Genomic DNA, 22114 nt, shown 5'->3' on the forward strand with positions numbered 1-22114 from the left:
ACGACTGTTTTTCACAGTGGGATGCAGCTCATTAGAACAAGATCTTCATTCCCATGCTGATAAGCTTAAGCCAAAGGAAATCAGGAAAAGCATCTGAATCAAGATCATGCATTTCTGCATCAAATTGGCTAGGAATTTGTCCCCGTTTCAGTTGTCACTAATTTAGTTTTAAATTTGTACGTATCGGATGTTTTTTTCATGTTCTTAAATTTGACAACATTTTCAATAAAAAAATTTAAACTTATTTTAAAACGAAAAAAAAAAAAAAACGGTCACCAATTTATTTAAACATATTTTATTATTTTATATTTATATATATTTCATAAAATTGATGCCTCAAATATTTGTGTGGAAACATGTTGGCCCAACCCAAAGCAGTAAAAATATCAGGCCATTACTGAAATTAGCCCAGTAAGGACCAATCAGGCCCAATTGATTCGGCCCAAAATCGAAATCCAACGAACTGAAGTTATTGAACGACAATTTAACCGCGAAATGTACCAAATCCTATCATCTCTATCTTCCTGCCCGCTCAATCTTCTGCCGTTGTTCTCTGCGGTATCCATTTTCTTCTGCTTCTCCACATGCGAAATGAACGTGCAGGCACTGCATTCTTCTGTACATGGCCAATTCGAAGCTTCTTCCGTTAGTCCATTTCGATTGCTTTCTTTTTCAACCCCATCAGTCAGGTTGTCCAGGAAATTGTCCACTGCAGCTTTTAGAAGAAAGTCTTCTCTTGGTCGTTGTTTATATGGTAGCAGCTTGAGCTGTGGCATTCGTGTTACACATGGTAGAATCAGAAGTTCCTTGACGGGTGAAGTTAACGAGGTTGAGGAGCAGAAGCAGCAAGAGGTGAGGAGGGCTTACCCCTTCCATGAAATAGAGACCAAATGGCAGCGTTATTGGGAGGAAAATCGAACTTTCCGAACTCCTGATGAAATTGATACTTCTAAGCCTAAGTTCTACGTGCTTGATATGTTCCCTTATCCCAGGTTTCTTTTTGCTCTCTGTTGGATTCTGAGTTAGTGGCTACTTTATTTTCTCACCGTAGATTGATCCAATACGCACAGGTTTTCAGTAAATTCATGTTGCTTAAGAATCGAGAATTGATGTCTACTTTATTCTGTTTTGCTTGTAGTGGTTCAGGGTTACATGTTGGTCATCCTTTAGGTTATACTGCTACAGATATTCTTGCTAGATTCAAACGCATGCAAGGCTACAATGTTTTGCACCCAATGGGCTGGGATGCATTTGGATTGCCTGCGGAACAATATGCTATTGAGGTTTGGTCTCCCACCTTCCACTTAGCTTACAGCATACGACGCATTAACTGCTATTATTGTCAGTCTTAATATCAACATGTACTATCTTTTTGCCCCGCAGACAGGAACTCACCCCAAAATCACTACTTTGAGGAATATTAATCGGTTTCGCTCTCAGGTCCTGATGTGTTTTTATTCCTTCTCGTCTCTTTTACCATTTTTCTTTCTTTCTATAGCGTGATTTCAGCTATATTTGTTTAATTCGGATTACTAAGAATACTGCCCTTTCTTTTTCTTCTTTCCTCTTTTGGTTTTTACTTTTATGATCTGAACTACAAGCTGAAGCACATTAGAATGGCTCTATCAACAGCATATTTAGAATGGGTCGTGCAAGTTTCTAGTTGTAAATTTAAATAGGAGGAATAGTTTGTTTCTTTTGGTTCATTTCGTACTGTCTAGGCTTGTCGTTATGGGATTTTCTATGATTTTAGCGGTCTTTTAATTCTGAAGAATAGCGAATGAGTTCAGACATTTAGTTGTCTAAAGTATGGTGACCCTGACAGAAATCAGGAATTGGTAATTCATCCTTTGTTAGTGTTTGCGACTGCTTACAGTTTGATATTATGACTGATCGCGTAATTATGTAAATTTCATGTAACATATGTGCTTTTGACTTTACCTGATATTACAGCTTAAATCATTGGGTTTTTCATATGACTGGGATCGTGAAATTTCCACAATTGAACCAGATTATTATAAATGGACTCAGTGGATTTTTCTTCAACTTTTGAAGAGAGGATTAGCATACCAGGTCAGGAGTATATCTGTCTTCTTGGTTTCCCAGCCTCATTCCAACTAACACAAAGATCTTATTGTCAATTCCAATATATTCAGGCTGAAGTACCAGTTAATTGGTGCCCTGCTCTTGGCACGGTCTTGGCTAATGAAGAGGTAGTTGATGGTGTCAGTGAACGTGGGGGTCATCCAGTTATAAGGAAGGTTAGTTGTTTTTTTATTTTGGGTTTAGTTTTGATAAACACGTAAGTATATTGTTATTTTATAGTTCGTGTAATGTTGTTTAAACTAACCCATTTTCAAAGTCATTAAACTCTTTGTTCAGTTCAAAACTCTTGGATGGTTTTATAATTTTACTGTGTCATTATTTGTTGCCAAGCAGCCAATGCGGCAATGGATGCTCAAGATTACTGCATATGCTGATCGTCTTCTTGATGATCTAGATGATCTTGACTGGCCTGAAAGTATAAAAGATATGCAAAGAAACTGGATTGGGAGATCAGAAGGGGCAGAGATTGACTTTTGTGTTCTCGACAGTAATGGAAAAGATAGTGATCTCAAAATTACAGTTTATACTACCAGACCAGATACCCTCTTTGGAGCAACGTACTGATTGCATACTTAACTCTATCCAAGTTCAATGAATTTCAATGACAAAATGTTCTTGTACTTCCAGCAAAATTTAATGATGCCTTTTTTTTTTCTTACGTAGGTATTTGGTTGTTGCTCCGGAGTACTCCTTCCTGACATCCATAACATCTCCTAAAGAAAGCAAAAAGGTAAACTTCTTTGTTCACTTGCCAACTTTCTCTCATTTTCTCACTGTATTAAAAAAAGAAGAATAAATAAGCAAGAAGGCTTAGATTTGAACTCAGGTGGAGGAATACAAAGAACTTGCTTCAAGGAAGAGTGACCTTGAGAGGACTGAGCTTCAGAAGGAAAAAACTGGGGTTTTCTCTGGTTGCTATGCTAGAAATCCAGTTAATGGGGAAGCTATCCCAATATGGGTTGCAGATTATGTCTTGGGGAGGTCAGTATGGGTTTATGCCTCATACCTGTTGTTCTTTACCGTTGTTTATCATTTGCTCAGCATGAATATTGAACTTTAATGTTCAGAAATTTATGATAAAATGAGAGCATGCATCATTATGTGGCTGTCTAGTAGACTGCTTCATTAAAATTTGGTTGATCTTAATTTTTTGCTAGGCCTGTAATAGTTCATACTTACATAAGAGGAAGCTATGTGGTTGCTAGTAGGATGCTTCATCAAAACTTGTGTAGACTAGCTTCAGTGTAGTTTTGTGGGACATTTAGATTGAGAGGAACAATAGAACTTTTTAAGAGGTGGAGAGATGGGGTGAGGAAGTTTGGGAGGTGGCTAGGTTTAACGCCTCCTTGCATCTGTCACTAGGCCTTTTTGTAATTATAAGCTTGGTCTTTTTTTTTTTTGGATTGAAGTCATTTTCTATAGCTAAGGTCAAACTCCTTTTGCTGCGTTGGGCTTTTCTTTTTTTAATAAATAAATTTTGGTGTCCTTATATACTATCTTTCATTTTGAGAGTTTGTATATTTCAAAAGGGAGGCGTGGAGAGGTGAGAGGTAGTTAGAGAGGTAGAGAGGAACTCTTGGAGAGTGGTCTTTCAAATGGCCATCTAGGCCTCCTTTGAGTGGTTGCTTGTGCCAATATAGCTTTCGTAAACTACTGTTCTATAATTCTACTTAGTTCAGAACCATTTATTTCTCTATCATCAGATCATTCTTAATTTGGTATTTTACAGTTATGGAACTGGGGCAATTATGGCTGTACCTGCTCATGATACACGTGATCATGAATTTTCCACAAAATACGATATTCCTATAGTGGTGGTTGTTGTGCCAGAGGATGGAAGCTGTGATTCAAATAAGGCATTTTCAGGAGAAGGTATTATTGCCAATTCATCGAGTCCAACATCAGGGCTTGACATCAATGGGCTCTCAAGTAAGGAAGCAGCTTCCAAAGTCATTGAGTGGGCTGAGAAAACGGGGAATGGGAAGAAAAAGGTCTTTTCCTAAATATTGTGTAGGTCATGGTTTGCCCTGAAGGTGCCACCATTACTTATCAGTGCCTTCTTCAACTTACAACAGGTGAACTACAAACTGAGGGATTGGCTTTTTGCTAGACAACGTTATTGGGGGGAACCCATTCCTGTACTTTTTCTGGATGATACTGGTGAGAGTATTCCCCTTTCTGAAACCGAATTGCCCCTTACATTGCCTGAATTAGATGATTTTACACCCACGGGGACAGGGGAACCTCCACTCGCAAAAGCTGACTCTTGGGTATTCTTTATATCCTTCTGATTAATTTATTGTCTTTTTAATGTTGCATTGTTTTATTTTCTGTTGTATGGATTCGTAGGCTTTCAGGATTTGCATAATAAACTGTGCTAGTTTTGAAGCGAGAAGCAACTTATTTAGGATTTTTCACCACTCATATGTGCACACACAAAAATTTCAAACACAATTTTTTTGAGTTCAGTGACATGTGGGTGGTGGGGACCTGAACTTGTGATCTCTTTTTGAAGCATATGCCTTAACTAATTAAATTATACTTTAGGTTTTTTCAAGTGCACAAATATTACATGAATGCAGGATTTGTTTATTTTACCCTTTTTGGAGAAAATATTTTGAAAAGATTATGACTATTTTCTAAAATTATTATCATCCACATTACTATTACTTTTAATTTCAGTTCATAGAATTGCATATTCTTGAGTCTGCTTCACTGCTTGGAAGCTTGGTATACAGCCCACATCCTTGTTAGTGTATTGGATTGGACTGTTTACTTCAAAGTCATTGCTCTACTCACATTTTTAGGCAGTGTAGCATATAATGGTCAAATTATATTTGTGAACACGTTTTTGGAACAAGGTCTGTATATAGTCCATGGGCTACTTATTGAGTCAACTATAGGGGAGACATCCACCTACCTAGGATGTAATATCATATGCGTTTCCTTGACAACCAATTGTAGTAGAGGCAGATGGTTGTCCGGGAAATTTCGTACATATATGTACTCTATTTTTGCTCTTCTATAAAGTGGATAATCTTTCAACTATTGACTTTCAGGTTCAAGCCACTGATTCCCTGTCAGGCAAACCTGCCAGACGAGAAACAAGTACTATGCCGCAGTGGGCTGGTTCATGCTGGTATTATTTCTTCTTGACTGAATTTAACCTCACTATTCGTTCTTTTCTTACTGGAAGAAAGAGAACTGCAGATTTTGACTAAGGACGCATGAGAGTGATGTTAATGTAGGGTATAATCAGTGTCGTCATTCGTTCTTTTATTGTTTACAAATCTTTTTTATTTTTAATTATGATTAATTTTATTAAGTTTTGTCTGATTTGTATGCACAAGTTACTTGCAAATCTTTTCTTTGAATCAGAAATTTTCATCCTATTGATTTTTAGGTACTACTTAAGATTTATGGATCCGAAGAATTCCAAAGAACTTGTAGGGAAAACGAAGGAAATGTAAGAGCTGCTCTGTATGGATAAGCCTGGAATTTCTGTATACCTTTTTCCTTGACTAATTTTCTAATTGATTTGAGTCCAATTCGTATATTGATAAGTGCTTTATAATTTGTGCATATGCAGGTATTGGAGCCCCGTTGATGTCTACGTTGGTGGGGCTGAGCATGCTGTGCTCCATTTACTTTATTCTAGGTTCTGGCACAAGGTTGGAGAGTTGATTCCTGGCTCCATTTGATAATAATTTTGCTTTTAGTTTTCTATTTTTGAAAACAAGTGTTTATGATGATTTGTTTTCTATATAATGTAGGTAACTTGGAAATATTGGTAAATTTGAGGATTTTTTTTTTTTTTTTTTTTTTTTTTTTTTTTTTTTTTTTTTTTTTTTTTTTTTTTTTTTTTTTTTTTTTTTNATTTATTTAAAATTGTTTTATTGATTTTTTTTTAAAAAAAAAGTTTTTGTCTATTGTACTTTAATTTAAAATGGTTGCTGTTTTCTCTTCTTTTTTTCTCCTTTTATATTTAATCTTTCTGTGATTTCAAACTGCAACACTTCTATATCGAATTTTGCTTGAAAAAATGACTTATGAGAATATATGAATAGTTAAATCAGAAAATAGAAAATAAAACGCATGATGATTAAAAAATACTGTACAGTTATCTGCTATATTTTGTTCTAGTTACTCTTAAGAAATTAGGATGTTGAATGAGCTTTCTGCTTCAAGCGTTATTACTGAAATATGGAAAATATTTTTTCACTATGTTTATGAAACAAAGTTAATTTTAATTCTTTAAATTTAGGTTAGGGTTTTTAAAAGTAAATTACAAAATAAATAAATTATTGGTAAATAATCCTATTTCTTATTAAATAAGAAAAACAAAATGTAACTATAACCTTTAATTTTTGGTTTTAGACTTTCAGAAAAAAATTGGTTGCCCTTAATAGTCCATGCTTCGTGAAAATGCTCAAGGCATTCTGTACTATCTTCTTTTGATAAAATGTATTTATAGTATGACTAATGCTTTAGACTGTCCCTTGTGATGTTTTATGAAGCATTGCAAAACCACGAGAGGGTGGTGGAAGGATAAATATCACCTGAAACTGGCAATGGCCTGATTATGAAATAACTGTTTGTTTTGACAAGATGATTGCCGAATACTGACCTATTTCCGTTCTGGATGTTCTTTCCTATATTTTCTGCTACACCATTCATCTGGTTGAGCCTCTCTGATTCAGGTTCTCTATGATCTCGGCGTTGTATCCACCAAGGAACCGTTCAAATGTGTCATAAACCAAGGAATCATACTTGGGGAGGTAAGTATTGTTTCTCTAAACAAGATTATTTTCCTTTTTCACAGGTTTTTAATTTAGTACTTTTTTTCTAAACTGCAGGTTCAGTATACTGCTTTAAAAGATACAGATGGTAATCTAGTGTCTGCAGATTCCGTTGATGTCTTGAGTGAATATAATCAAGAAAGAATCCCTGAGGAAAAGGTTTATGATCGCTATGCCTGGTGTATCTCTTTCATCGATTTTTATGCCCGATTTAAATTGCAGATTATGATCAATAAATGGCTCTCCTGGTTTAAAGTAGCTAATCATATCCATTACTAAAAATCGAGTATTGTTGTTTGTTTGAATTCCAGTTTTTCTCAACTGAATTTCTTATTATGCAGGTCATGAAATCTGGAGATTATTTTGTATTGAAAGACAGTCCTGATATCCGCTTGATTGCTCGCGCTCACAAAATGAGCAAGAGTAGAGGAAATGTTGTTAATCCTGATGATGTTGTTTTTGAGTATGGTGCGGATTCTCTTCGCTTGTATGAAATGTTTATGGGTCCTCTTAGGTAGTTCTGATTTATAACTTTTAAAATTCAAATATCTAGCATTTCAATCTATGTGACTGATCTTTTCTTGATCAGTCGGAGAAGGGCTTATATTACTTTTCGTAATTTCTCGTCTCATTTTTCTTCCAGAGACTCAAAACAATGGAATACCAGCGGCATTGAAGGTGTCCATAGGTTCTTGGGAAGAACTTGGAGACTAATTGTTGGACCACCTTCAGCTGATGGTACATTTAATGATGGAACTGTGGTAACTGATGAGGAACCCACTCTTGAACAACTTCGTTCACTCCATAAGTGCATTATGAAGGTCATATATTATTTAAGCTTTGTTTTGCTCTCTTTCCGCTACGTGTTATTCAAAATGTTGCTTAGCTTACCTGCCATCTGAAAAATGGAAAGAAATATCAACAAAACTATAATATCATGATCATTAAAGTTCACCTTCTGATTGCTGGGTAGATAGATTCTGATTCCACATAAGTATCCCATTTGATGGGTTATATTAGATAGTATAAATGTCATACTGAAGTTGTGTTTTGCAGATACAGTATCTCCCTTCACTAAATGATGATTCAATTTCCAGGTAACTGAAGAAGTTGAAGGGACACGATTCAACACAGGAATCTCAGCTATGATGGAGTTTGTTAACGTGGCATATAAGGTTGGAAAATGTGCATTATCTTTCGTCACATTATCTTTTTTGCTTAATCAATTGGTCCTTGTCTGACTTTCATGCTGTTTAGGTTGAAGGGCATGGCGTTGTATTTGTTTCATACTAATGAAACTTAAAATCGGCCAATCGATACTATTAGGGCTCTGATTTGCATCTATACATATTCATACATACATATATACATATACATATACATACGTACATATATATAAGTAATGAAACTTAAAGTCAGCCAGTCAATACTATTAAGCTTTTCTTGCAGGCTATATACATTTTGGAGGATCCTTCCCTCCAATAGATATGATTCTTTATTTTTCCATTTATTTCTTAATCTTGAATGTCACTTTATTATCTAATACAAAACTTAAGTAATCCTTGAAAAGCCATTTTGATCCTAGGATGTTCACAGGGCAGGGGCGGAGATGGCTTTCCTGTCTCCATTCCCCATTTACTATTGTTAGGGGAAAAAATCAATAAATTACATGTTTTTTTTTTTTTTTGGAAAATCTCTATTTAAATAGTTAATTTCTAATGATGAAGTCTCATTTGAAGAGAAAAATCTTGAACATTTTAATAAAAAACAAATAATATTTAGTAAGCATTATCCATATTTAAAAATGTTCAACTATGATTCTTAAAAGTTTAAATTTAGATATTAAGTCTCAAAAAGTTCAAATGTATATATTAAAATAATAATAATAATCGGGGTGGGGAACCGGGAATTGGTTCTCCGCCCTTGTTTAGTCAATGGAGAAAACTTTCTCCTCGCTCTCTCTCGTGCCTCAGTGGGGATGGGGTGGGGAAAATGAACTCCCTAGTTGATCCTATTTAAATCTCTAGTTAGAGAATGAGATACCTAGAGATTAAAATCTTGATATCTTGCTAATGGTTTAGCATATGTTCTTAGTCAATTTACATTATTTATTTGCCACGTCACTTCTTCCGAAAAGCACGATGCCATTTACTAGCTAATTAAATTCATGTTGGTCTTTTCTGTCTTTTCTCATTTTCCTATTTTCAGTGGGATAGATACCCAAGGTCTATCGTTGAAGCATTCACTTTGTTGCTATCACCGTATGCACCTCACTTGGCTGAGGAACTATGGTCTCGGTTAGGACATTCAGAATCGTTGGCTTACGAGCCCTTCCCCAAGGTTTGGACTTCTTATCTTTCTTCCCTCCTTTAAATACTTACATATTTTGTCTATATGGTTGTGGCTTTATGATTATCTGGTACCTTATTGCATTTAGAAGGTATGCACTGGGTGTATTAGCCACTTGAGTCCTTGTGACGAATAATATCGACCTATAATGTAAATCCCTGTCTTGGTGAATCTTTGGATTAAACTTCACATTATGTTTTTTTTTTAGTGGTTTTGAGTTAAATGACGATTCACAAGTAGGATCTATATACTTTCAGTTTGGTCTTGTTGGTATGTTAAATTGTTTCTGCTGGAAGAAATAATGTTCAAAATGGTAGAAGGGAAACAACTCCCGTGTTTTGTCATCAAGACAAATAGCTTCCATGTCTCTGTCAGCTTGTGGATGACTGTCAATGAATCCTCAACATGGTATTGGATGATATTCTCACTAGGAAAAATGAAATACCTCACCACCATTTACAATCTAGAAATCTAGACTCTACCTATTTCCTGAAGAATTGCCTTTCAATTTGAGAGCAAATTAAGATATCGGGATTTCATAGGTTCGTTTTGCTTTCACTTCAAAATAAAGCAAAATTAGAATAGAATTATAATTCACCTACAGATAGGAGAGCAATAATGCTTCATAATTACGTCAGGAAATGATACAAACAGTAGATGGAACGTGTCATATGTGATTGCATTTAAGGCTGACGACTTGAGAGAGCTTAGAACACCATATTGTATTTAAGAAATATGTTGATCGGAGGGTGATGAAGTGGTGGGGTATTTAGAACACCATATTGGAGCTTCACTGAACAATCAGATTCAGAAATATCAGTCTTCGTGGCAAAGTATACTTGCTGAATCTCGTAACTTTTTTCTCCATTACAGGCCAACCCTATTTACCTGAAGGACTCCACTATTGTCCTACCAGTTCAGATCAACGGTAAAACTAGGGGTACCATCCAGGTTGAGGAAACATGTACGGAGGAGGATGCTTTCCAGATAGCAGAGCAGGATGAAAAACTCTCCAAATATTTAACAGGGCAGTCAATCAAGAAACGAATCTTCGTTCCTGGCAAGATCTTGAATGTAATATTGGATCGTCAAAGCTCCAAAGTGTCCCGCTGATAATTTTCAACTTGTTTCAGTGACAGAAATCTTTTCCAAAAGATACAAAGCGATGGACGAATACAACAGATTTTCAATGTAATGTTGTGCATTAATCAGAATGATTCAGCTTAGTGGATGGAAAAAGAAAAGTTGCAGCCATCACAAGTCTTGGTAATCAAAACAGTAAATCTGCTGCTATTCAAGACATTGTGGCAACGGCATTTGAGGTTCTGTATCGACATTCCGACTGTTCCATCAGTTTTTTATGAAGAAATTTGTTGATACAACGATCTGTAGCTGTCATTCATTGAAATAACGATGGCATACCCATGTAGTAGGGTAATTATACCCTATATGGGGATTGCCATTTAACGGAAAATACCATTCTTTTTTTGTTGTGTATATGAAAAATTCATCGTGAATCGAGGATTATTAGGAGTAGTCTCATGTTGGCTAATTAAGAGGAAGATCATGAGTTTATAAATAAGGAATACTATTTTCATTGATATGAGACCTTTTGGAGAAACTAAAAGTAAATGTTACGAGAACTTATGTCTAAAGTAGATAATATTATATCATTATAGAGTCGTCTATCTTGAATTAATGAAAATGAATTAATGAAAAGACTCATCAGTTAGTTGTTCTTTCATCGATATATGGCTTGTATTAAATATATTTGATATATTTGTGAACGGTGGTGGAGCTGGTCCCCTCCTCTATATATATATATATTTTGAAAATAAAGTAACTAGTTATTAAATATGGATACTAAAATTGGATTCTTCAAAATTGATGGACTCGACCGAAATGATTTTACAATAGAAAATTTCAAGGGGCCCACAAGGCCTGGTAGCTTAGCTACGCGCTTCCCGCCACCCGCCCTGTGCTGGCACGGCCAGATGGTAGCCCAGATGGCCCATTGAACAAACTCAACCGTACGACGCCGTTTTACCGTTGTTGTTCATGAAATTCCCGAGATGTCTTCCAAAACACTCCAAGTTCCGTTCACATTTCGCCACCGCCATCCCCTCCCCTTTTCTCATGAGTTTTTGTTTATTAATCAGCTCCCCGGCGAAACCGCCACCTGTTCCATGTATTCCTTTCTCTCTCTTGTTTTGGTCTGGTATTCCTTTCCGATCCATTGCATGAAACTTCTTTTGTTCATTTGCAGGAAGAACAATGAAGAAGAAAGGTCCTCTAACGCCAGGGCGCAACCTTATCTGGTTCAGCTGGAAGCTTGTCATCACCTTCTCTCTTGCACTTTGCGTTTTCGCTCTTATTAGGCTTCATTCGTCTTCTCGGACCAACCTCGCCTCTGCCTCATTATCCCGTAGATTGCGCCCCCCTCCTGGTTCATTTTTGGGCCGCCCTAAGATTGCCTTCTTGTTTCTCACTCGTCGAAACCTCCCTCTTGATTTTCTTTGGGGAAGCTTCTTCCAGGTGTTTAAAAGATTCCACTCTCGCTAAAACTATCTTCGATTAGGCATTGTCTTTGAGTTGGGAAAATAATTTGCAATTTTCTATTCCAGAATGGCGACGTTGCGAACTTCTCGATTTACATTCACTCGGCGCCCGGATTTGTGTTCGATGAATCGACGACAAGGTCGCATTTCTTTTTTGGACGGCAATTGGAGAATAGCATTCAGGTAACATGATGTGTTCTTGTGAAATGAAGTTTTTATGTTTTTCCGTACCAATGCTTACCATCAAACTGGAGAATAATGGAAAATAGATGCCTTTTGGCTTGTTCTTTACCCTTTTGTGCGTGCGTGTGTGTGTGTGTGTGTGTGTGGAATTACTTAGAAGTATGAGGGACGAAGTCTTCAAAGTGGAATGTTCCCGTTGTATTAAATTGAGGAGCGTAGTAGGCTACTCTCCAATGTGTAGTAGCCTTAGTGCTCCAACAAGTCTAACCTTTATCAAGGTGAGAGAACAACTTATGTAAATACTTCACCCTAGCTAGTCAAAACTTGACAATGTCCTAGGACTATTGTTCTCAATAGGTAGATACTATAATCATGATGAAATTATCATTTACTCTCTGTTTTTAAATAGTGGGGTTGAATTCATGTTGAGGCATGTAATGTTTTCGATAATTTTTTAAGTTTTGATTTTTGGTAATTGGTTGCATTGAAGTGACGTTATGTTGCAGGTGGACTGGGGAAAGTCGAGTATGATTGCTGCAGAGAGGTTCTTACTTGAAGCAGCTCTTGAGGACACTGCAAATCAGAGATTTGTTCTTCTATCGGACAGGTGTTTTGGGATCACCACTGCCACTTTCCGTTGCTCTCTGAACATTTTAATCTATGAAGTTGAGGTGTACAACTTCCCTTAAGATTTGTCTTCTCATGCTGCAGTTGCGTTCCACTATACAACTTTAGCTATATATATAGCTATCTCATGGCCTCTCCCAGGAGTTTTGTGGACAGGTAGATGGAGGGCTTTGATTCTGAGGTGCCAAGCACTGATTCTTTGTTGGCCATTTGCTGCCAAAATTTAGATATTTGCCAAGTTTTTATAGCTTCCGTAATTAAATTTCTCTGTATTGAAATATATATTCTCATTTTTTCTTGTAGCTTTCTTGATGCAAAGGAGGGTCGCTATAACCCAAAAATGTCACCTGCTATAACTAAGGGCAAATGGAGGAAAGGGTCCCAGGTCATCCATCACAATAGTTTTTTCTTGGATCTTTTGCTTCGTTTATTTTTTGGTTTCTTTTCTTAGTTATCCAGATTCAACCATGAGACATAGGATTTGTGTCCATGTTTTGTGTTTCACTAGTCGGTATTTTCATCCCTAGCTGTTATGTTCTTTCACATACCCAAAGGAAAGAAGTATGCCTTATTTATTGCTTGATAAATTATTTTAGAGGTACTAGGCAATATTGTTTTCGCTCTCGTGGGTGTAGATGTTTGTTAGTTGAATTTTAAACAATGGTGATGTGTGCAATTATAATTGCTTTGTGGTTAAATTGCAGTGGATCAGTTTGATTCGTAGTCACGCAGAAGTAATTGTGGATGATGATATTATATTCCCAGTCTTTGGATTATTCTGCAAGGTATGTCTTTTGCAGAAAATTCCTTTTTCATTTGTCAACTATGATCCAAGTGCAGTTAACTATTTCTTCTGTGTGGAGACACTATCATTCGTTCACACACTGACACACATTACACATGAACACAATATATTGGTCACATTTTCCCCAAATGTATTATCTTTAAATTGAATGGCATACTGGAATCCACTTCCCTCAGCACATTCTTAAGATTTTTATGAAACAACATTCACTCTTTTTGGTATCGCTTATAAAGTTTATATTTATTCTAAACTACAGCGAAGGCCACCTGTGGATGCCAGCAAAGGAGCTATGAACATTGTAAGTGATCATTTGAGTATATGAAGATATTCAGTTCAACAATATGAATGTTATTACGAAATAGTTTATTCATTATTCTGGATGTTATCTTCTAAGATTGTTGGTGCTGCTATCAATATCAAATCTTTCCCACTAGAAATCAATCTTCCTTAATAAAATATGCATCAATAACCTGGCCTAAATTCTGATTGTAGAAACTTCAAAAGCAGCACAACTGTATTCCAGATGAACACTATGTCCAGACATTGCTTGCTGTGAGTACATATTTGTCTTCTGAGGCCATGATATCTTATCCATCGCTATGGATCTCTCTCTCTCTCTCTCTCTCTCTCTCTCTCTCTCTCTCTCTCTCTCCATCTTGGGAGATGAGTTTATATAACCCTTTCCAGGCAGTTACTGTAAATTGTTGTCTGAAATAGTTTAGTTTACAGATAATTTACATTGTAACATTCTTTTCTTGTGTTTACTCTGTAGTTAAATGAACTTGAAGGTGAACTTGAACGAAGAACATTAACTTACACTCTATGGAATCAGTCAACCAATAATATGGAGAACAAGGGGTGGCATCCTATTACCTTTAACTATGCTAAGGCTGGACCAAGGCAGATCGAGGAAATAAAGGTTTGATTATATTGCATTATTTCTCTTTTTGTCTTCGTGTTTGTGTTTGTTTATTTAAGAGGGTGGGAGGGCGGGCGGATAAACGTGGTTTCTTGCAAAATTAAATGCTCTAGTTTTTATTTAATGCAATCAAGCTTTTTTTATTTTTTATTTTATTTTTACATTGTTTGTTGGACTGCTTGGCTTATAATGATTCAATGAGAATTGGTGTCTATTCTATGTCATTATCAACCATATTTGAGTAATTAGTGTATTGGGGTATATTTGTGGCATAAATTTGTTGCTCTGGGTTCCTTTTCTGAAATTATTCATTATCTAGTGTGTACTATGTTGGTTGACGTGTATTATTTTGACAGGGAATCAACCATGTCTACTATGAGACCGAATTCAGGACGGAATGGTGTCGAAATAATTCAACTTTTGTTCCTTGTTTTCTATTTGCCAGAAAATTTTCTCAGGGAGCTGCTATGCGATTATTAAGTGAGGGTGTTGCGAGTGACTTTGATGCCTAAGCATTGTCAGAGATCAAAAAGTTCAACTAAATTGAACTATCATTCATCGTAGTCAAGCAGTTAAGATATTAAATATTCTAGGAAGTTTCTAACTGTGATGTCTCCTGAAATTAGTAAAATCAGTGGAGGCGTGCATGGGTTAGATATTCTTGCTCTCCTGAAATTAGTAAAAAGAAAACCAGGTTTGATAGTTCAATCATACTTCACGGCACCTATATTTGTCCATCTTACTTAACATTGTTGGTTCATGTTTTCATCAACTGTGTCTTCAAATGAAAAAATTGATCGTTCAAGGAAGCCACTCTGTTCATGGTGCGTCCGCATTGTCAGTCCTTTGAGAAGAGGCTTCTGCAGAGCTGCCTTGTACATGTCAAAAAGATGGTTACCAATACTTGTGATTTTGATGCTGATGTAATATAGACTCAACGTGTTGTTTATTTATTTTAAGGACTTCTATGCGGACATTATTGTTTGTATCAGCAAAAAGAATGTCATATTAATTGGACCTATCTACTGATATTCTTCCCTTGTTAATATTGCAGCTGTTAAGCAACTTCCTCAAACCATGCCTTTATGTGGAGGTTAATGTCATCCAGTGGTTCAAATCCTTGTAGGTCACCAAGCTTTATCTTCAAAAGAATAATGTGGAGAACAAATCAATTTAAAAAGTTTGGATTTTCTGGGTTCTATTTGTCAACACATGATTGGCTGGGCGGGTTAATATTATTTTAGTGAAGGGGATAGGATGGACGATCTCGACGTTGGATGGGTAAGCCCAGCTTGATCCATCAACGGACAAAATATATACATATTTTTCTGTAGTAGAAATAAATTTTAAAAGAACATACCCTTTTTAAAGCGTTCGTCATATTTTATTAAAAAAAAAAAAAAAAATTACTTAATTAAAAAAAATTATGGGAGGAATGAAGCTTACGTATAATAAAATAGTGACAGCAAACTCGAAAATAAATAAATAAATAATGAAGTTGACAGCGATCAATACGTGGTAATTTGCCAGTAAAAGCATACAGAAAATTATTTTAAAATCATTAATAAAAAAACCGTTTACAGTTAATCCAAAATTTCAGTAAGCGCAAACCTTCATTTGTCATCTGATGGCACAAAAGTGTGTCAACCTGAACATACAGCCATCACTTTACAGTATTCGGGAAGCTACTAATAACAGGAGTTGGATGCTTTCTTCAGTGATATTTTATTTAAAGATCGGTATATGTTAAGACAGATTATTTCATCAAAATGATTACCGAGGCAAGCTCAGAGATCTCTGGCATGCAAAATTCAGTTTTTCTTGGGATATTCCCTAGCCCCAAATATTGTAGATCCGACCCTCACATTTGTACTCCCCATTTCAACCTGCAAAACATGAAGGATAAGAGTTAGATTGTGTGATCGTTCTATAAAGTGTCCTGCCTATACAAGTTCTCTTGTTCTGTTTAAAAAATTGAGAAGCATTTTGTTCATTTAAAGAGAGCAACCAACTTTCTTAAGTTTACTTTAGGCCAAGTTTATAGGTATCCTCTTAAGGAGCATTATAATGATGAACATTCTTACAGCTTGTTCGAAGTCTGCTGACATGCCCATTGATAGCTCACATTGTTCTTCTGATATTTCAAGTGCTTTGCAAACCTCAGTCCTGCAGTGAGCCAATAACTGCAACCAATATATACCAATTGGTAAGAACACAAGGTACCAACAAACTTGATAAGTTTCTCGTAACAGAGGAATGGTGGACAAGGTGAGGTTGAACTTTGGGGTGAAGGGTTTTATCACCTTGAAATTTTCCGGTGTGGATGTATAATCTAACATTCCAATCGTCATTAGCCCAGAAAACTGAAGATTTGGGCAGTTCAAGCTAACGTGTTTAGCAAGCTCCACACAACCAGAGGGCTCAACACCTGATTTTGCTGCACTTCAATACAGGAAAAACATTATTCGAAGGACTGCAACATTCTATGATTAGTTAAAATAAATAAATAAATAAATAATTAGCGTACTAATCGATAACATCACCAGTCACCTTAAAGACGCACTATTAATCAACCTAACTTAAAAAAAAAACGTCTCAATATCTGATGAAAAAACTTCAATCATACGATTAACAGTATACAAAACTGGACAAGCTTCACCATTCTGAATTCTGATCTTGAAAATTCTTGAAAAAAGAAGGTTAAAGATCTGCTGTAAAGGAATCTTTATGTTTAAATGTATGTTGAAATCAGATAGCATAAAGAAACTGAGGAACATAATTGTCTGTATTGCACGGCTTAAACGCTTTAGGTAGGATTCTAGGGAATTTATACCGAGAAGTGGGGGTTCAAAAAGCAATATAATCATACTGCAAAAAGAATTTCATGACTAGGAGAACAGGGCAGCTGGACTCTAGGTGTCCAGAAGCGCTGGCATTGTTAACAAATTAGTTTTAATGAATAAAGTACTTAAAAAGATAAATTAGAGCATGCTTCAGGCAACAATTAAAACACTGTTGCCTAATCCTGTAGGTCAAAGACACTTTCGTTTGCGAAAAATTTTTGCACCAAAATCTTGCAAATCAGATCTCTAAAACTGTATCATTAAACTGTAGTTAAGTAGTGGCGATCACTTTAAGATGGAGAAACTCGCAATCGTTACAAGTAATAATAACATACATTCTTCTCCACTTGTATTCACTTGAATGAACACCTTAAGAGGCTTTCTCTCGATACTAGCAACCATCCGATCCAAGCGGTTTGCAATCTGAGAAAAGAGTTTAAGCAAATTGAAAAGAAAGTTATAGTGCAGCATAAAATAACAAAGTTAACCATTTGAATATATATATATATATATAAAAGGAAAGCATAGTGTTAGGCATAATGATCCAATGAGACAAGAGAAGGCAGACGGGAATCCAAAACTGATAGAAAATAATCATTCAAAAAATACAGATTTAAGACTTCTGGAGTATGGCCCCCACGTTAGTTGTTTCAGTTAGTAAAGCAGAATCACCTAAGTTCAATTACCACTCAATGACAAATTCTTCATATAACAGCCCAAGTCCAAATCCACCGCTAGCCGATATTGTCCTCTTTGGACTTTTCCTTATGGGCTTCCTCTCAAAGTTTTTAAAATGCATCTGCTATGGAGAGGTTTCCACACCCTTATAAAGAATGTTTTATTCTCCCCAACCGATATGGGGTCTCACAATCCACCCCCATTCGGGGCCCAGCGTCCTCGCTAGCACTCATTCCCTTCTCCAATCGACGTGGGACCCTCCAATCTACCCCCTTCAGGGCCCAACGTCCTTGTTGGCACACCACCTCGTGTCCACAGCCCTTCGGGGCTCAACCTCATCGCTGACACATTGCCCAGTGTTTGGCTCTAATATCATTTGTAACAGTCCAAGCCCACCGCTAGCAGATATTGTCCTCTTTGGGCTTTTTCTTTCAGGCTTCCCCTCAAGGTTTTTAAAGCGCGTCTCTATGGGAGAGGTTTCCACACCCTTATAAAGAATGCTTCGTTTTCCTCCCCAACCGATGTGGGATCTGACGCATGCTATAAATCAAATTCAACTGAACCCAATGAAAGAGAAATAATCACCGCATAACTAAAATAAAATATTGGAAATTGATTTTAAGAACTTCAAATTTAACTTTGAGATGAAGATGAGCTTCTAATCAAAGAACTCCAGATAACTAATAAGAAGAGTACCTTCTCATCATCCACACTTTCTACAACTGCAAGGTTTGGGACGCCAGCTGTGTGGTTATTGCAAAAGTAACGGTTAGAAATGAAGGAACAAAAGCATATGAAAAGAAGCAATTAAAAAGGTCTTAAAGCCATCTGCTGCTTAGATGAAATGCCACAATATAAAATTTCTAGTTAACCAATTATCCAATTTAATTCTCTATGAGGTAAGAAAATAACCAAACTCAACATCACATTTTATAAATTGAGTACAATTTGGCTGTGTATACACCATCCAGCATAGGTTCTGAGTACAATTTGGTTGTCTATGAAATAGCCAATTCAAGGTCCAGTCCATTGGAGAAGTCAAAGCTTTATTTACACCAAAACAGGCTATAATTTAAATAAACTTAGTCAAACTGCACTTTATCTACAGCAAATTGAACAGCTTGAGCTTGACAAAATAAAGAAAATAGCAATAGGCCTCACTATCAGTTGTATAAAAGTTTGTATTTCTATGTTCAACTACTAGTTTTGTTTTTAGCAAAATTTTCATGGTTTAAGTTTTCGAAAATGATTTAGGGCCTACACACGAGTAAAGCAATAATCATGGCTGTGTGAACACTTCTCCAATGCTGTGCACCGTGGTAGCATCCAAAACAATCTACTGGCTGCAATTACATTCTTAGCTTCTCAAGATTGGATTTCTAAGTATAGAGCTCTAGGGTAGCTAGGCTGCAGAGGCTAGTGGCTGCTAATTTCATATGGATCCCTCCCTTCCGTGGAAAGTTGAAACTATTCTGCTATTGGAATCCAAGTGAAATGAAATTTTATCCACAAATCTTCCAAAGCTTCCCTTATGAAATGGACTCAAGAGTTTGGCCCAATGGAGCGACTCTCGGCTGAATTTTTAACGTGCTTGGAAAGCCTATTGATAATTTGGGTCCGGTAGATACTCACACAACATCTCCTATTCATAGATCCACCCCTGCTTTTATAGTTAATAATATGAAAATGCCTTCATTTCCTCCTCCATGTGAATATGAAGCGCATGGATATAAGTTATGTCTTGAAATCATCCTCTTAGACTAGCCATTGATCATTGCTTTGGTAAGCTATTGTCATTGCTGAGATTCAATTTTTAGATGACTCGGAAGACTTGGAAGCTTCCTTGAACATCAGTTCCATGATGCACTCTTAAATAAGAGTTCTTGAGGCCAAATGTGCAGGTCTAAGTAGCTTTAGTGAGGGGGTGAAAACACAAATTTATTCAATGTGGTGAATAACAAAGATGTAGAACGTAACAGAATTTTAAAAAAATTAAAAAATAACAGAACAATAGAAGTTAACTCCTAAAAGAGCATGTCATGAAGCCTCTCGATATTTGACTGAGAATGGACAACCCAAGAGAAAAAGAACAGCCTCAAGGAGTATTACAAACAATGCCCTCAGAACTGTACTAGACTTTAGTAGTGGATTATCTTAGCACACCTCTCTAAATGTCTTGATTTGTGCTTACCTATATTCTTCAAGGTGAAAAATTAGAACCTCTTCTTCATGTTATATTCAACAGTAAAAGGTTCTCCTTGAGTCAAATTTGCAATGTTGATTTCCCTAATGGATCTTGACTGCAGGAGGAATCTAAGTGACATGGAAGCCCCAGAATAGATTTACATCATGTATCTGCTACAAATATCTGTCCTAGTTCTGAACAAGATAAGCGCCTTTGGCTTGGCAACCACACATGTAGTTTACTTGTAAACTGAAATCGAAGGATGTCTTCAATAACTCCCATGTTCTTGACCAGGACCTTTTTAGTCGATTTAGAAGGGGCTCTTATCCATGAAAGGTGAAATAGTACTCAAGATGTACAAACTAGTTATGAAGTTCATAAAAGAAAAACCTCATTAGCTGTGTATTTCATAGTTAATGAATTATGTGCAAAACCACTAAACAACACCAAAAACCACCATCTTTGTTTGCAGCACATCCTCTTGAAGCTGAACCTAAAATGTATGGTTCAGTTTCATCCAAGATTTTTGTGGACATGAGAATTTTGGAAAGGAAGAAAAATTGTTTTATCTTTTCTGTGATTATCTTTTCGAAGCCTCAACTTGGTACAGTTTGTTCTAACCTTTATGTAACTATGACTTATCAAGTCTTTGTACTTGGAAAATTCCTTTTGCAATTTCAATAGCATGGGTTGAGGCTCTCCTCCCTTCTTCTATAATTATGAAAAATTTCATTTCCTCAACGACATCATTTCTAATTCCCCCCACCATCCCAAAAGACCACTCATTCTATAGCATAGGATTCCACTGAAGGCCTGATGCAGATTTTCTCAGATTTTCAATTTTGATTGTTGAAGCAAGTCTGATGCTTGATATTCTTTCTATTGGCCTCTATAATGGCTAGCATGAAGTAGCCGAAATTAACAATTTTGCAAGCTTATTGGAGCTACCAGCATCATTTGTCCAGCCCAGCATTAATTTGCTGTGTTGGTTAATTGGTTTCATTCAGCTGCTTAGTTTATAGTCAGGCTGACATGTATTTAGATAGCTTCACTGATTTACTGATATGACCACAACACAATATTCTTGTGAGATTATAGAGTAAGTTGAATCGTATATTCGTATCATGAGCAAGTTTATGTAAAGAAGTTTCTAAAAAGATTGCCTCCAGACTGCACGAAAAATAATTGCTAGAAAAAGAAATTTGATCGTACTCAGAAGTGGCTTCACTTTGTTGCTCTGCAAATTCCCTATGAAATGCCATTCGATATCCTCCGGAAGCTGCAATTTCAATGATCGTCAGAGTTAATTAGTTCAAGTCCGAATCATCGATATTGAAATGTTTCCAAAATTCCACTAATTCTAACAGAATTAAAAGCCGAAACTCGATAGCCAAATATGGAATCCGGAGGAGAGAGAGAGAGAGAGAGAGAGAGAGAGAGAGAGAGAGAGAGACCTGAGGAGCTTTTTCAACGATTTCCTGAACGTAATTCTCGCCAAAGCATCGGTGGCCAGCATCGTAAACCTGACGAATGACGGACACCGGCTTGGTCTTGCTAACAGCTACGACTCGGATATGCTGAGGCCCACGACCGGACCGTTCGGCGGCTTGCTGTACTCGCTCAAGCACGGACCTGAGCGCCGCCGACGCGGGGCAGTCCATAGCGGCACAGGAGGCCATGTCCACACCAGAATCTTCCTGCTCCAGATTGTTCTTTACTCGAAGAGTACCAAATGGGGAAGCTTTGAGTTATCGGGCGTTCCAGTCGAAAAATCGAGACTAGAAGGCAACGCCGCCAAACGACGTCGTCGCAAAGATTCCTTCCTCAATCCCATCGCTATCCACAATTCTCATATCTTTCATTTTTCATAATTTAAAATTAAATAAATATACTTAATTAGAAAAAAATAAAAATATATATTTAGAATTTTTTCATTCGTTTGAAAATTACTGCAATATATTTAAAAGTCATCACTAGCAAATATGGTCTCATCACTTATCATCATTACCCTCGTACATCAGTGGTTAGAGAGAAAAAACGAAACATTTTTTATATGGGTGTG

General features: G+C 36.5%; 3 protein-coding genes across 4 annotated transcripts; 2 read left to right on the top strand and 1 right to left on the bottom strand.

Annotated features, from left to right (window-relative positions):
* Window positions 1-480: 480 nt before the first annotated feature.
* Window positions 481-10790, top strand: LOC111803895 (leucine--tRNA ligase, chloroplastic/mitochondrial). Of its 2 annotated transcripts, XM_023688506.1 has the most exons (20): window positions 481-992; window positions 1139-1283; window positions 1384-1440; window positions 1954-2073; window positions 2157-2261; window positions 2440-2663; window positions 2770-2836; window positions 2933-3087; window positions 3836-4097; window positions 4182-4376; window positions 5166-5245; window positions 5510-5572; window positions 5696-5777; window positions 6807-6884; window positions 6963-7064; window positions 7247-7419; window positions 7549-7726; window positions 8003-8080; window positions 9114-9245; window positions 10128-10790. In XM_023688506.1, the coding sequence occupies exons 1-20, from the start codon at window positions 496-498 to the stop codon at window positions 10365-10367; spliced, it is 3033 nt and encodes a 1010-aa protein (XP_023544274.1). In that variant the 5' UTR covers window positions 481-495; the 3' UTR covers window positions 10368-10790. The 2 variants fall into 2 exon arrangements, 1 of the variants encoding a protein (XP_023544274.1); XR_002816443.1 differs by lacking the exons at window positions 9114-9245; window positions 10128-10790 and having other exon boundaries at window positions 7247-7373.
* Window positions 10791-11229: 439 nt separating this feature from the next.
* Window positions 11230-15387, top strand: LOC111803896. Its single transcript, XM_023688507.1, has 11 exons — window positions 11230-11442; window positions 11521-11789; window positions 11879-11995; window positions 12502-12602; window positions 12707-12778; window positions 12926-13007; window positions 13327-13407; window positions 13684-13725; window positions 13920-13979; window positions 14200-14346; window positions 14703-15387. Exons 2-11 carry the CDS (start codon window positions 11529-11531, stop codon window positions 14856-14858), a joined length of 1119 nt encoding a protein of 372 aa, XP_023544275.1. The 5' UTR covers window positions 11230-11442; window positions 11521-11528; the 3' UTR covers window positions 14859-15387.
* Window positions 15388-15884: 497 nt separating this feature from the next.
* LOC111803897 (pyridoxal phosphate homeostasis protein) lies at window positions 15885-21845 on the bottom strand. Its single transcript, XM_023688508.1, has 7 exons — window positions 21507-21845; window positions 21265-21331; window positions 18564-18610; window positions 17525-17612; window positions 16650-16783; window positions 16431-16529; window positions 15885-16232 (listed from the first exon to the last, which is right to left on the bottom strand). The coding sequence occupies exons 1-7, from the start codon at window positions 21729-21731 to the stop codon at window positions 16158-16160; spliced, it is 735 nt and encodes a 244-aa protein (XP_023544276.1). The 5' UTR covers window positions 21732-21845; the 3' UTR covers window positions 15885-16157.
* Between the last annotated feature and the right edge of the window lie 269 nt (window positions 21846-22114).

Source organism: Cucurbita pepo, chromosome LG10, assembly GCF_002806865.2.
Source record: "Cucurbita pepo subsp. pepo cultivar mu-cu-16 chromosome LG10, ASM280686v2, whole genome shotgun sequence".
Lineage (NCBI taxonomy): Eukaryota > Viridiplantae > Streptophyta > Magnoliopsida > Cucurbitales > Cucurbitaceae > Cucurbita > Cucurbita pepo.

Excerpts from the sequence above, each read along its gene's own strand:
- LOC111803897 (XM_023688508.1), bottom strand. The coding sequence starts at position 21,731 with ATGGCCTCCTGTGCCGCTATGGACTGCCCCGCGTCGGCGGCGCTCAGG. Across the intron at positions 21,332-21,506 it reads TCGTTGAAAAAGCTCCTCAG|CTTCCGGAGGATATCGAATG; the intron begins GTCTCTCTCTCT and ends TTGAAATTGCAG. Across the intron at positions 18,611-21,264 it reads CAAAGTGAAGCCACTTCTGA|CTGGCGTCCCAAACCTTGCA; the intron begins GTACGATCAAAT and ends ATAACCACACAG.
- LOC111803896 (XM_023688507.1), top strand. The coding sequence starts at position 11,529 with ATGAAGAAGAAAGGTCCTCTAACGCCAGGGCGCAACCTTATCTGGTTC. Across the intron at positions 13,408-13,683 it reads TCTTTGGATTATTCTGCAAG|CGAAGGCCACCTGTGGATGC; the intron begins GTATGTCTTTTG and ends TCTAAACTACAG. Across the intron at positions 13,726-13,919 it reads GCAAAGGAGCTATGAACATT|AAACTTCAAAAGCAGCACAA; the intron begins GTAAGTGATCAT and ends TTCTGATTGTAG.
- LOC111803895 (XM_023688506.1), top strand. The coding sequence starts at position 496 with ATGTACCAAATCCTATCATCTCTATCTTCCTGCCCGCTCAATCTTCTG. Across the intron at positions 2,074-2,156 it reads AGAGAGGATTAGCATACCAG|GCTGAAGTACCAGTTAATTG; the intron begins GTCAGGAGTATA and ends CAATATATTCAG. Across the intron at positions 4,098-4,181 it reads CGGGGAATGGGAAGAAAAAG|GTGAACTACAAACTGAGGGA; the intron begins GTCTTTTCCTAA and ends AACTTACAACAG.